Source organism: Antechinus flavipes, chromosome 4 (assembly GCF_016432865.1).
Source record: "Antechinus flavipes isolate AdamAnt ecotype Samford, QLD, Australia chromosome 4, AdamAnt_v2, whole genome shotgun sequence".
Lineage (NCBI taxonomy): Eukaryota > Metazoa > Chordata > Mammalia > Dasyuromorphia > Dasyuridae > Antechinus > Antechinus flavipes.
Genome location: NC_067401.1, coordinates 128,068,537 through 128,080,696, shown reverse-complemented (window position 1 = coordinate 128,080,696; position 12,160 = coordinate 128,068,537). Strand labels below are relative to the sequence as shown.

General features: G+C 35.3%; 1 protein-coding gene across 1 annotated transcript in view; it reads right to left on the bottom strand.

Moving 5' to 3' along the window:
• The window catches only part of CA10 (carbonic anhydrase 10), a 657,942-nt gene that overhangs the window by 30,820 nt on the left and 614,962 nt on the right, over window positions 1-12,160 (bottom strand). The window contains exon 6 of the mRNA XM_051994265.1: window positions 10,321-10,393. Coding sequence (XP_051850225.1) covers window positions 10,321-10,393 — 73 coding nt within the window. The remainder of the gene's footprint in view (window positions 1-10,320; window positions 10,394-12,160) is intronic.

Here is a 12,160-nt window from a genome sequence, read left to right as displayed (position 1 = left end):
ATTGGAGATAAAACCAGTGGAAACCTCTGTTTGGGTTCTTTTCTCCTCAAATCTGTTATTAATCTTTATTACTTTATGGTTTTGAAAGTTCAGTCAAATCCCAATGTTTAAAAATAAATATGAGCTGCTGAGAAAAAAGTTAAAGGTAAAAAAAGTTTAAATGTCATTTATAAGCCTGAAAAGGCTGAAAAGACCAGCAATGGCTATTATGAATTTGAATAAAATGGGGAAAAAAGAGGAACAATGAAAATATTCAAATAGAATAATATTGTTTTCAATAATATTTTTAGAAGAAAGAACCAATTTCTTATTTTCATTCTTTCAGAAAAGGCAGAGAGTGTGTGTGTGTGTATGTGTGTGTGCCTCCGATGTATGTCAGGAGACTTCAGTTTCCAGTCTGGGTCTGATGTTTGCTATTCAATCTTGAGCAAATTACTTTCCCTCTCTGGGCCTTAATTTAATCCCATATAAAGGGAAGGGGAGGGACAAAGTGCTCACAGAGGAAATTTGCAGTTTTGGCATTCTATGATTCTTTGAAACAAAAGCTTAATGATCCTTCACCTACCACCCTCCCCCTTCCTTTTTCACATCATTTCTTTCCAATGACTCCCCTTTTCCCTACAACTGATTCTTTTGATTTAGATCAGCCTTCTTCACAGGTCATCCAACTGGTTCATCTTTCCTAAATTGGTAATCTCTGAAGGACAATTGCAGCTTGTGAAAGCTTGATCATCATGGATTCAGTTATAGTTCATGTGCCTAAATCTAAGTAAACCAATTAAATGGAGAGTCATATTGACATAGATAGTAATTAGAGGGATGATTATTTGCCTTACAAAAAATAATCTTTGTCTTACAAAGTACTCATAATAGCATTTCCTTAAATAGGTAGTTCCATCACTACATTTGAATTGTGATTTGATTTCTAAAAAAATTCAATTTACATAATTTCTTCCCTTTTAGGAAGCACACTTCTTGCATTAAAAATTCATTTAGCTCTTCCTACTGCAGGACATATTATCCAAGTCCCACCATTTAAGAACTATATGACCTTGGAAAAAATTATTTGACCTTTTTGGATCTTCGTTTTCTCAATTGTAAAAAAAAAAGGAATACCATTCTGGGTAGGGGACAGTTCATGGCAAAGATACATATGTTTTCAAATCCTGATTTTCCTGTTGAAAATGGCTTCTGTTAATCCAATCCTTTGCTAAACTATAGTCTGATGTTAGGACAGCTTCAGTCAGGAAGAGGAGGTTTTACAACAGAAATTGAGTTACAATGATGAGTAAAATTCTTTAAAGCTTAGAAAATCCTAAGCCTGAACTTCCTATTTGGGACTTTTTCTCTTAAAACAAAACAGAACAAAAAAGACCTCAGAAAACTAAATAAAAAGACCCATTTCACTTCTTCCCTGATTTCTTTCCATTTCATAGATCACATGCAAGGCTTGAAGTTAGGAAAATCTGGGTTTACATCCTACCTCTGATGCTTATTAGCTTTATGCTCACTTAACTTTTCTGAGGGGCAGCTAATTGATGCAGCATATAGAGTGCCAGGTCTGAAGTCAAGAAGACTTCTTTGTGAGTTCAAATCTACTTTCAGATACTTACTGGGTAAGTCACTTAACCCTGTTTGCCTGTAAAATGAAGTGGAGAAAGAAAAGACTAACCACTTTCATGTCTTTGCCTGAAAAACCTTTGGTGGGCTCATGAGGAGTTAGATATGACCAAAATGACTGAACAATAACAACTTTTCTGAACTGGAGTTCAGTCTCTGTAAAAATGGGGCTAACCGTAACTCTAGTATTTAGCTATTTCTCAGAATGGTTTTGAGGCTCAAGAGACACTATGTATGTGAAGATTTTCACAAATGTTAACATGTTATATAATGTCATTTTCCTATTATTAACTTATTCATATCTTGTTCAATAGAGCTCATAAGAAATGATCCTGAAACAATTCACCATTTTTCATATTCTTTTATATTTAATGTTCTATGGATAATTATGTAGGTTGAGAAATGAGGCTTTTTGTAATTGAATAAAAGAATTAGAAAGGAAATTTGTCCATTGTGAATTCTCAGAAGTATCCTCCAGCATTTTTTGTTCAGAACTATGTCATTGGTATAGGTCAAAGCTTTTTAAACTCTGGGTCACAACCCCATATGGGGGTTGGTTTCATGACTGAATGTGGTAGTTGTCAAATAAGGATTTGTTTTTAGTAAGTGTTTGATATGTATAACCATTTTACATACCTATATTCCTGGGGTCATGTAAAAATTTCTGGGTGAAAAGGGATCATGAGTGGAAAAAGTTTAAGAAGCCCTTCTATAGGCAATTCCTTATGAGGAAATTGTCTCTATAAATATAGGTTGATCTATAATGAAGAATCTGAGTTATCTATAACACTGAGAGGTTAAATGATTTGTCTAATATTACAGACTATGGTAGAAGTGAGACTTTAACTTGAATCTTTCTAAAACTGAATCCAGCTCTCTGTCTCCTACCTCGTGTTTTCTCATATTATTCTTATTCTATTATTCTCATTGCTATTGCACTGGAAGGAATTATAGGTATAGCATCAGAGGATATTGTTTCAAATCTTGGCTTTGCCACATCCTACCTGTAAAATCACAACTTTTCTAGCCCTCTCCATTTTCCTTATTTATAAAGTGAGGAGTTTTTCCTCAATGACAGAAGAATCCTAGATGATTTGAATATATCTCCACTGAAGTATCCTTAGCTAAGGCCAAGTAGGAATGGAGAAAGGATAATCTATGAGGCATCTATGAAATAGCATATGGTTTTGTGCTCATGTTTTCCATTGACACCATACATATTTATAGGACAATATATTTCAGGTTTATGGCAGAAATTTTAGAAGCTACTGCACCATTTTATTAAATGCTTTTGCTTGACTTCATTGGGTTTAGTTGTTGATTATTAAAGATAAGTGGACCATTGGCAACTCATGAGCTATAGTTAAACAAATGAAGATACAAAAGGTACCTTTGAACCACAAGGTAACTGTTACCTTTTATGGGACGTAAACTGTTAGACTGCATGCAAGTTGGAGAGATATATCTTGAGGGAACACTACATTATTGAAACTCCAGTTGATTTCTGTTGCTTCTAGGATAAAAGTCAAAATGCTTTGTTTGGGATTCAGAGCCTTTTATAACTTAGTCCCCTTCTATCTTTCTAGTCTTATCATATCTTACTCCTCAATATAACTCTTTGATTCAGGATCTAGTGATACTGGTCTTCTGGCTTATTCCATGAGCAAGACATTACATCTCTAATTTCTGAATTTTCTCTCTGGCTATCTCTCATACTTGGAACACCTTCCTTGTTCTTCTCAAACTACTGATCTCCCTGAGTTACTTTATGTCTCAACAAAAATTCCCCCTTTTACAGGAAGTTTTCCTAAGCTTTTGAATTTCAGTGCCTTTCTTCTCTTAATTATTTTCCATTTTTCCTGTGTTCTGTCTCAGTTAATCAATTAATTAATTAAATGAAGAGTAGGGACTATCCTTTACTTTGTATGTATCTCCAGCAATTAGTGCAATATGGGGCATATAATATATGTTTAATAAATGTTTATTGACAGGTAGAGCCAAGATAGTAGGGTAAAGGCAGAGAATCTCCTGAGCTCTCCCCCAAATCTGCAAATATGTATAAATAATCACTCTGAACAGATTTTAGAGCATCAAACTCCACAAAAAGACAGAGTCAAACAATTTTCCAGCCAAAGACAACTTAGAAGACCAGAAAAAAAGGTCTATTGCATCAGAGTGGGAAAGCAACACAGCGTTGGCCCCAGCAAACCAGGAACAAGTCTTATGAACTCTGAATTAGTGGCAGTATTGGTGGTTTCACACCTCTCAGCCCACAAACACTAAAGATGATTTGAAAGGTCAGCAGGAAAAGTGTGTCTTCTAGAATGAGAAAGCCTTGTGGAACCAGGAGCAAGCATTTGGAGCCACTAAATCAGCAGTGGTGATAAGAACAGCAGTGGCAGCAGCAACAGTAGTAGCAGCAGTGGCTTCCAGAGGTGTCATTCTATAGAAGGTAGAGGGATCAAGCAACAATTGGTCAGGAGGAGGTCTTTTTACTAACACTGAGGAAGGAACCTGATGTTCTGTCCACATTTAGATCCAGGATATTGTCTTGGATCACAGTTTCAGGATGAGGAGGGAGCACTATCACACTAGAACTTAACAGTCAAAGTGAATCAAGACCCACCTCACAGTTCCAGAACAAAAGGAATGCTTGTGCTCTCTCATAAACCATATTATAGGACAGGAGAGGAGTAAACACACTTCTTGGATCATATCACCTTGGGGAACAACTAAAAACTTACAGGTCCCTAAAAGGATCTTTGAAAACAGCTGTACCAAATCCCTGAAGCTTGGGACTTTGCACCCTCTGTCTTGGAAACAGAGCTCTATTTTATTTATTTTTTTATTATAACTTTTTATTGACAGTACATATGCATAGGTAATTTTCCCCTTGAGGAAAAGGGTCCTCAGAAGCAAAACACTTTTGAGGAAGGACAGGATGAAAGGAGAGAGAGATTAGAATAAATGGGGAAATATAGTTAATTATAGTAATTGTGAAAAGAATTTTGAAGCAAATTTCTCTGATGAAGGCCTCATTTCTTAAATGTATAGGGAACTGAGTCAAATTTATAAGAAATAAAAGTCACTTCCCAACTAATAAATGATTAAAAGAGCAGTTTATAGATGAACTTATCCAGCTATTTATAGCCATGTGAAAAAAAATACTCTCACTATTGATTGGAGTAATACAAATTAAAACAATTATACATATTAGATTGGCTAGTGGGCCAGAAAAGTAAATGTCGGAAAAAACAAGATATTAATTCATTGTTGATGGAATTGTGAACTGATTCAACCATTCTGTAAAGCAATTTGAAATGGTTCCCAAAAGACTATAAAATTATGCATACTCTTTGACCTAATAATATCACTACTAGGCATGTAACCCCAAAAGAGATTTAAAAAAGGAAAAAGACCTATACATACAAGCATATTTATAATAGCTCTTTTCTCAGGACAAAGAAGTGAGGAGATCGTCATCAATCGAGAAATGGCCGAATAAATTGTGATGTCTAATTATGATAGAAATTATTATTCTATGGGAAATTATAAGCAAAATGCTCTCGGAAAACCTGGAGTGTTCTCTATGAGCTCAAGCAAAGTGAAATGTATTGTGTGCAATGTAATAGCAATGTTGTAGAATGATCATCTATGAATGATTTTGCTAATCTCAGCAATACGATGATCCAAGACTACTTTGTAGGACTCATGATAAAAAATGCTATTCATTTCCAGAGAAAGAACCAAGTGGGTATAATACAGATTGAAGTATACTTTTTTTAAACTTTATTTTTCTTAAGGTTTTTTTTTTTTTGGGGGGGGAGAATAGAAGATTGATTTATTTATTTTTTGTAACATAATTGTTAAGAAAATATTTGCATTCAGATATGCTTTCACAAGGGGCTGCGGAGGGAGAAAGGATGAAAATCTGGAACTCAAAGTTTTAAAAACAAATGTTAAAAATGATTGTTACATGTAACTGGGAAAATAAAATATTAAATAAAGGGGAAAATATTAATGTCTATTGATTAATTGACTAGTACTGGAAAATGCTGCTGATCTCCCATGTATATTTAGTGGCATCCTATATTGAAATCTTCATGTGTGCCAATTGATAAATTACTGAATGTAATCAAATGACATAATTTCCCTCTTTAAGAGTGATGCTGCGGATGCATTTGATAAGTGATGATAATTAGCATTTATATAGTACTTTATACTCATTTGATTCTCACAACAACCCTGGTAGGTAAGTACTATTTTTAATTCCCATTTTATGATTGAGGAAACTAAAGAAGGTAGAGGTTAAATGACTTGCCCAGGATCATATAACTATTAAGTGCTTGAGACTGGATTTGCACACAGCTCTTTCAGATACTAGACCTAGCTCTCTATCCACTGTACTACCTACATGCCAGATGTCCAAATAATTTCATATTAAATAACTTATTTTATAAATGGCAATATGGTAGGCCCCCAGAATAGCTCAGTAAACTTACACCTTCCATCTCCTGAATATATTCAAGATAACTCTCTTATTTTTACCACCTAGAAATTTACAAATATCTTTCAGACTTCATTACACATGAAACCTTAGGAGCATTTTCTATAAGGCAAGAGGGAGGGTTTGAACTTCTCACGAGTAAATAATTTTCTTAAGCAGTAGCTTCCTATACATAAAAAGTGTTTTGGCTATTGGCTTTTTTGTTTTAAACACTGTCATTATCCCTGCTACACATCTTTCCTGGAATATGAGAAAGGTTGCTATACCTGCTAGGACAGGAACTGGGATGGAATTAGCTTATTTTGTAACATACTCTAAATGGTGTCATTTATTGCTAAGTTAGATTTTAGTTACTTCTCTTTCTGCTCTTCCCTAAGTCTTTAGCTATACTCACTCTAGAATTATAATTAGTCATAGGAATCTCTTAGTGTAACATCTTGTAGTTTACAAAATCCTTTTACATACAACCAATCATTTGATTCTATTTCCCCATGAACCAAACAGAAAGAACTAAATATTATTATTTTGAAGAAATGGAGAATCTGACAGTTAAAATGATCTATTCAAGGTTGTGGGTTGGCAAATAATAGCTAGCATTTATATATACTTTAAAGTTAAAAAGTGCTTTTATAAATATTACCTCTTCCCTAAGAGATAAGTGTGAATATTATCCCCATTTTACAGATGGGGGAACTGAAGCTGGGAGAGGTTGAGTGAGTTGCCCAAGATCACAGGGCTAGTAAGTATCTGAAGTTAAGATTTGAATTCAGGTGACCCGATTCCAAGTCCCATGCTCTATCGTCTGTCACCAAATTATAAATAGCAAAGCTAAGACTAGAAACATTCTATCTAACACCCCTTCTTAAAAAATAACAAACTCAATATTTTTACTAATGATTAATTATAGTAGAGGCAGTGAGACAGATCTACATAGCAAATCAGTGGACCTCATTAGGAAGCGGATAATCAGAAGTACTTCACTTTAATTGAGTCATACTTTGTGTTTCCCTCAGGGTCTTAATATAAGACTCAGCAAACAGTTGATACATAATTAGTTCATGACAAATGAATGACTAAATAAATTAAAATGAAAGAATTTGAGTTTTTGAATTACCATGCTATAGTATATAGCACAAAACTTAGTAAAATCCTCTCCCCTCCTCTTTCTCCATTCTCCATTTCTCCACACTCCCCTATTTCTCCTTCCCCAACATGCATGAAGGCAGTGCTCCTCATGGATATCTAAAATAGATGGAGTTAAAACTTAATGAAAGGCCCTGCTGAGTCTTTCATCTTTAACAGTCACACCACTTAATAGTAATTATAACAGTGCTTAGGAAAAGGAAGAACTATCCAGATAACATTGACTTGGTGGTTGGCAATCTGTTAGATTATGTATTGGAGCTTTTTATGTAATTTCACAGCTTTTCACAATCTCTAAACTACAAATTCACAATTATCTGAAGACATTTTATTTAATTTTCATGCTTTTTTAATCAAAAAGTTAAAATATAATAATCTTTTATGGGAGGTTATAAAATATGCTATTTACATAAGAGGCAGAAAAATCCCCCTCAGCTGACTATGCTTTATGTATAGTTAAAGAGGATTGCATAGGAATACTGATGAGGAAAGAATAGAGTTATTATTTGAATAACCTGATTTTTTGCCTAAATAGTGCCTATCTACACTGTACTTCATAGATCTGTCTTCTGCACTGAAGCAGGAAAGGGAGGAAGGAAGAAAAGGAGATAGTTTCCTATGGGTTCTACAAATGGACCCTGAAAACATTCACCTTACCTACCCAGCAAGGCTTACAGGTAAAAATAATTTCTACAAAGAGGAGCAAGGATAGTGGGAGTTCTCTAGCTATAACCAAGTCAAGCCAATAAGACTTTATTAAGCTCCTACTGTATGCCAGACTGGTGCTGACAGCAAATACTATAGGAGATAAGATAAGGATAGCCTTTCATGGTCTTAAAAAACATATGCATATGGGGCAGCTAGGTGGCGCAGTGGATAGAGCATCAGACCTGAAGTCAGGAAGACCTGCGTTCAAATGTGACCTCAGATACTTAACACTTGCTAGCTGTGTGACCCTGGGCAAGTCACTTAACCCCAAATGCTTCAGCAATAATAATAATAAATAAATAAAAATACACATATCAATGAAAATGAAAGGCAGAAAAGTTAGGAAGTTGTGAGATTCATAGTCCTGAAAGGAAATCTGATTTGGAGTCAAATGACCTGGGTTCAAATCTATTGGCAAATCAATGAATCTTTTTGGCCCTCAGTTCCCTCCTCTGTAAAAAGGAGAAGATTAGACTAAAGGCTTCCTAAGGTCCTTTTTTGACTCTAAATTTATTCTATGAAATTGTTATTGAAACTTGCAATCTGACTTGGATGATGTGTCTTAAGTAAATCCCCCCAAACTCTCTTAACACACTATGTTTCTACCTCATAGTTCAGTAGTCTTGATGTTGGATATTGACTCTGGATTATCCATAAATACTTCTGGTTCCTTTCTTCTTTAGGACTTCCTATCTATAGCCTTTGCCATATTCTCTGTGGGATGAGCTAGCTTGGTAAATTTTGTGGGAAGCCATGACCTGGAGTAGAACCCAACCAGTTGCATAAGAGGAAAGCATCTTCTTGTCCCCTTTAAATGAGATCAGAGACCAAGCTCTATATGTTTAGAGGTCATCTAGTCCAACTCCTTTCTACCAAAAACTGAGAAAAATGAGGCCCAAGTGAGTTGCCTAAGTTATCACAACAAGCAGAGCCAAGATTCAAATTCAAGTTTTCTGATTCCAAATTCAGTTCTCTTTCCATTATCTCAATGGTCTGATTTATAAATTTACAGTGTTAGAGTCAGAAAAGAAGGAATGAAATCAACATTTATTAGAAGCCTACTATATACTAAGCACTCTTAAAAATATTATATTAATTGATTCTCATAACAAAACTGGGAGGTAGTTGCTATTATTATCTCTACTTTACAGTTAAGGAAACTGAGGCAAACAGAGATAAATGCTCTGTCCAAGGTCACTCAACTAGTATGTGTCTGAGATTGGATTTGAACTCCAGGTCTTCTTTACTTCAGGATCAGCATTTTATCCATAGTGTCCCCTAGCTACCTTTAGAAGGGACCTAAGGGAATTTTAATCTTCAGTGCTCTTTTCACTCTGCCACAAATTCCTGTGAGCTTAAAAATGCTTTCACAAAATAATAATAGTAATGGCAATAACAAAAGCTGACATCTACGGAACACTTATAGGTTTTCAACATATTTTTAGGTTTCATCTCATTTGATCATTATAATAACCCTGCTGAATAGGTATGGCAGATAAAATCACATGAGAACTAACAAGATAGATATTTGGAGTCAGAACAGTTATATCCCAAATCTGTCACTACTTGGGAGTTTTTTCTTCTACTAGAAGCTAGATATACTTGTCCCTCAAACCTCCCCTCCCCCAGATCTATACAAATTTGCAAATATTTCTCAACTTTCTAGGTTATTGTGAGATCAAGTACATAAAGAAACCACTTTTCTTCCTTCCTCTGAGACTGTGAGGTGAAGCAACAGGATGCTTCCATCCTTTGTCTTCAGAGTAACTGGAGAGGAAAACATTTGGGTAGATTACTGTGGCTATGAGGAGTCATGTAGTCAGGAAAAGAAGCCTCCTCTATATGTAATACACTTGAGCAAAGTTTCAGGGACATACACAAAAATCTCTGAAAGGATTTCTCATACTTAGAGAAAAAGACCCAGTCCCACTGTAGCCACTTGAAGATGTCTGGGTTCTGTCCAAGTACTTGCTTACTACTTTTCAAAGTGATACTTTGTGGTATTTGTACATTAATCTGTGGGACTTGGAATATTGGCCAAGCAATGTCATTGAACTTGTCAGGCAACACATAGTTCCCCAGCTCATTACCACACCCCAAAATAATGATGACCATCATCATTATCATAATTATCATACCAGATGGGCATGGGTGAAAACAATGTCCTGGTGACTTTTGTTCTTTGTAAGCTACCCCTTGGCAAACTGGTTCATCACAGTGATTTCTAATGGAATTCAAAGCTCAGTTAGCTGCAAGAAGCTTTCAGAAACTTTCTGCCTTCAGATAAGAGAACTCAAGACATTCAGAATGATTGTCATTAAAGGACCTGAAACTGGACTTACTTTTATACGTTATTCTTGTGATGGTGTCTCTGTTTAGCATTCGATTAAGAAATGGATTTGATGAATCAGAAACCTAAGGATGGAGGAAAAACACAATTAATGACTTAATCTAGATTGTCACAAGATAAGTATCTCCAATGAGAACATTTATTTAGGGGGAGAGAACAAGGAAAGAAGGAGGTTTTAGGTCAGAGATGAACCCTGATACATCTGGAATTCACTGGGAGATGAAGGAAGCAGATCTCTTCCAAGTTACAGGTAAGAAAGGTAATGGAATCTTGTCATAACAGACACATTGTTATCAGGAATGAGTATCCATCACATCCAGTCCACTAGAACAAGATGTCCCTCAATTCAGCACAATTCAATTCAACCATTTATTAAACGTCTATTACATGCAAAGCTTTCAAGGATGTCAAACTGCTCACTGATGCAAAAGCCCTTTTCTTTAGCATTCATTTTCTCCTGATGAGAGTATATGGCTATGGATCATAGAATATCTGTGACTCAGAAAAGTCACCATTTCAGTTGTCCTAAAAGGCAATGGGAATGATGCACCTAGTTTTTCTGTCAATATATATTAAATGCTCTTCTGTGTGCTCTTTGTTTCAAACTGGCCTGTTAGTTTTTCCTGTAGTCAGTGTTCCATTTCCCACTTTTGTGCCTATTGCACCTGTTATTCCCCATGTGTGAAATTCCCTTCCACCACTGAAATACAACTTTTTTCAAAACATAGCACAGCAGTTATTTCCTATAGTTGATCTTTCCTGATCCCTCAGTTGCTAGTACTCTTCATTTCCAAATTTGTACAAGTTGTGCTTTATGAATATATGTTTTATTCTCTGCTTGAAGTACTGTTCATTTTCATAATTTTGGTCTTTATGTTCCAAATTCCTGCTACAAAGCCTAGCACACAGAATCAGAGCTATAGAGTTCATAGATCATTTAATCCAAACCCTTATTCTACAGATGATGAACCTGAGGTCCAGTGAATTGTTTAAAAGGATCTAAGTAGTAAATTCCAACCAGTTGTTAATAATGACAAACATGTAAAATGATGTAAAAATCACCTGAAGATAAATGAACCTAAAAAGGCTGTAGAATGGTTGTGGAATAAAAATAGCTGACAAATGTATGACCTGAGAGTTGTATTGGTATCCACAAAATATCAAAAGAGCCAAAAAGAAACTTCTAGGGTGTTTGGTCTATCTTCTATTTGTGGAAAATATTTATGGAAAGACATAAGAATCATGCAGGAATGAAGGGCTTATAGTTTATATTTAGGGATGAAGTTACAGATTCACTGAATTATAGGCAAGTCACTGGAGAGACGATACTATAATGGGGAGATATGAAGATGGCATTAGGCATCGTTTCTGCTTTCAAGGAATATACAGTTTACCTCTAACCTAGCCATGGGTTACTTTCCCTGACAATAGTGCCATCAAAGGGTTTCACAGAAAAATAGACAGCTCTAATTTTTAGAGAAGACAGGGAAGTTATATTTTGAGGTTCCTGTTACTTCTGTTTCATATCCACAGGTTGTGTGATATTCCCTTTTTACTTTGGTGAACAGAACAAGGCTGCTGTGTCTATTGCTAGGTTTGAGATGCTTAAAGAAGAACATTCCATGAATGTCAGGAACTCAGTTATCAAACATTTATTGAGCCCTTTCTATGTGTCAGGCACCATGTTGGCGATGTAGAGAGAGTTTTTCTTTTTTAAAAAAACAAGCAAACTAGTCCTTCCCCTGAAGAAGCTCACATCTAATGGGGAATACAATATGAAAATAACTAGATACATACTTATTAGATAAGTAGATGAGAGAAATCTTAAGTGG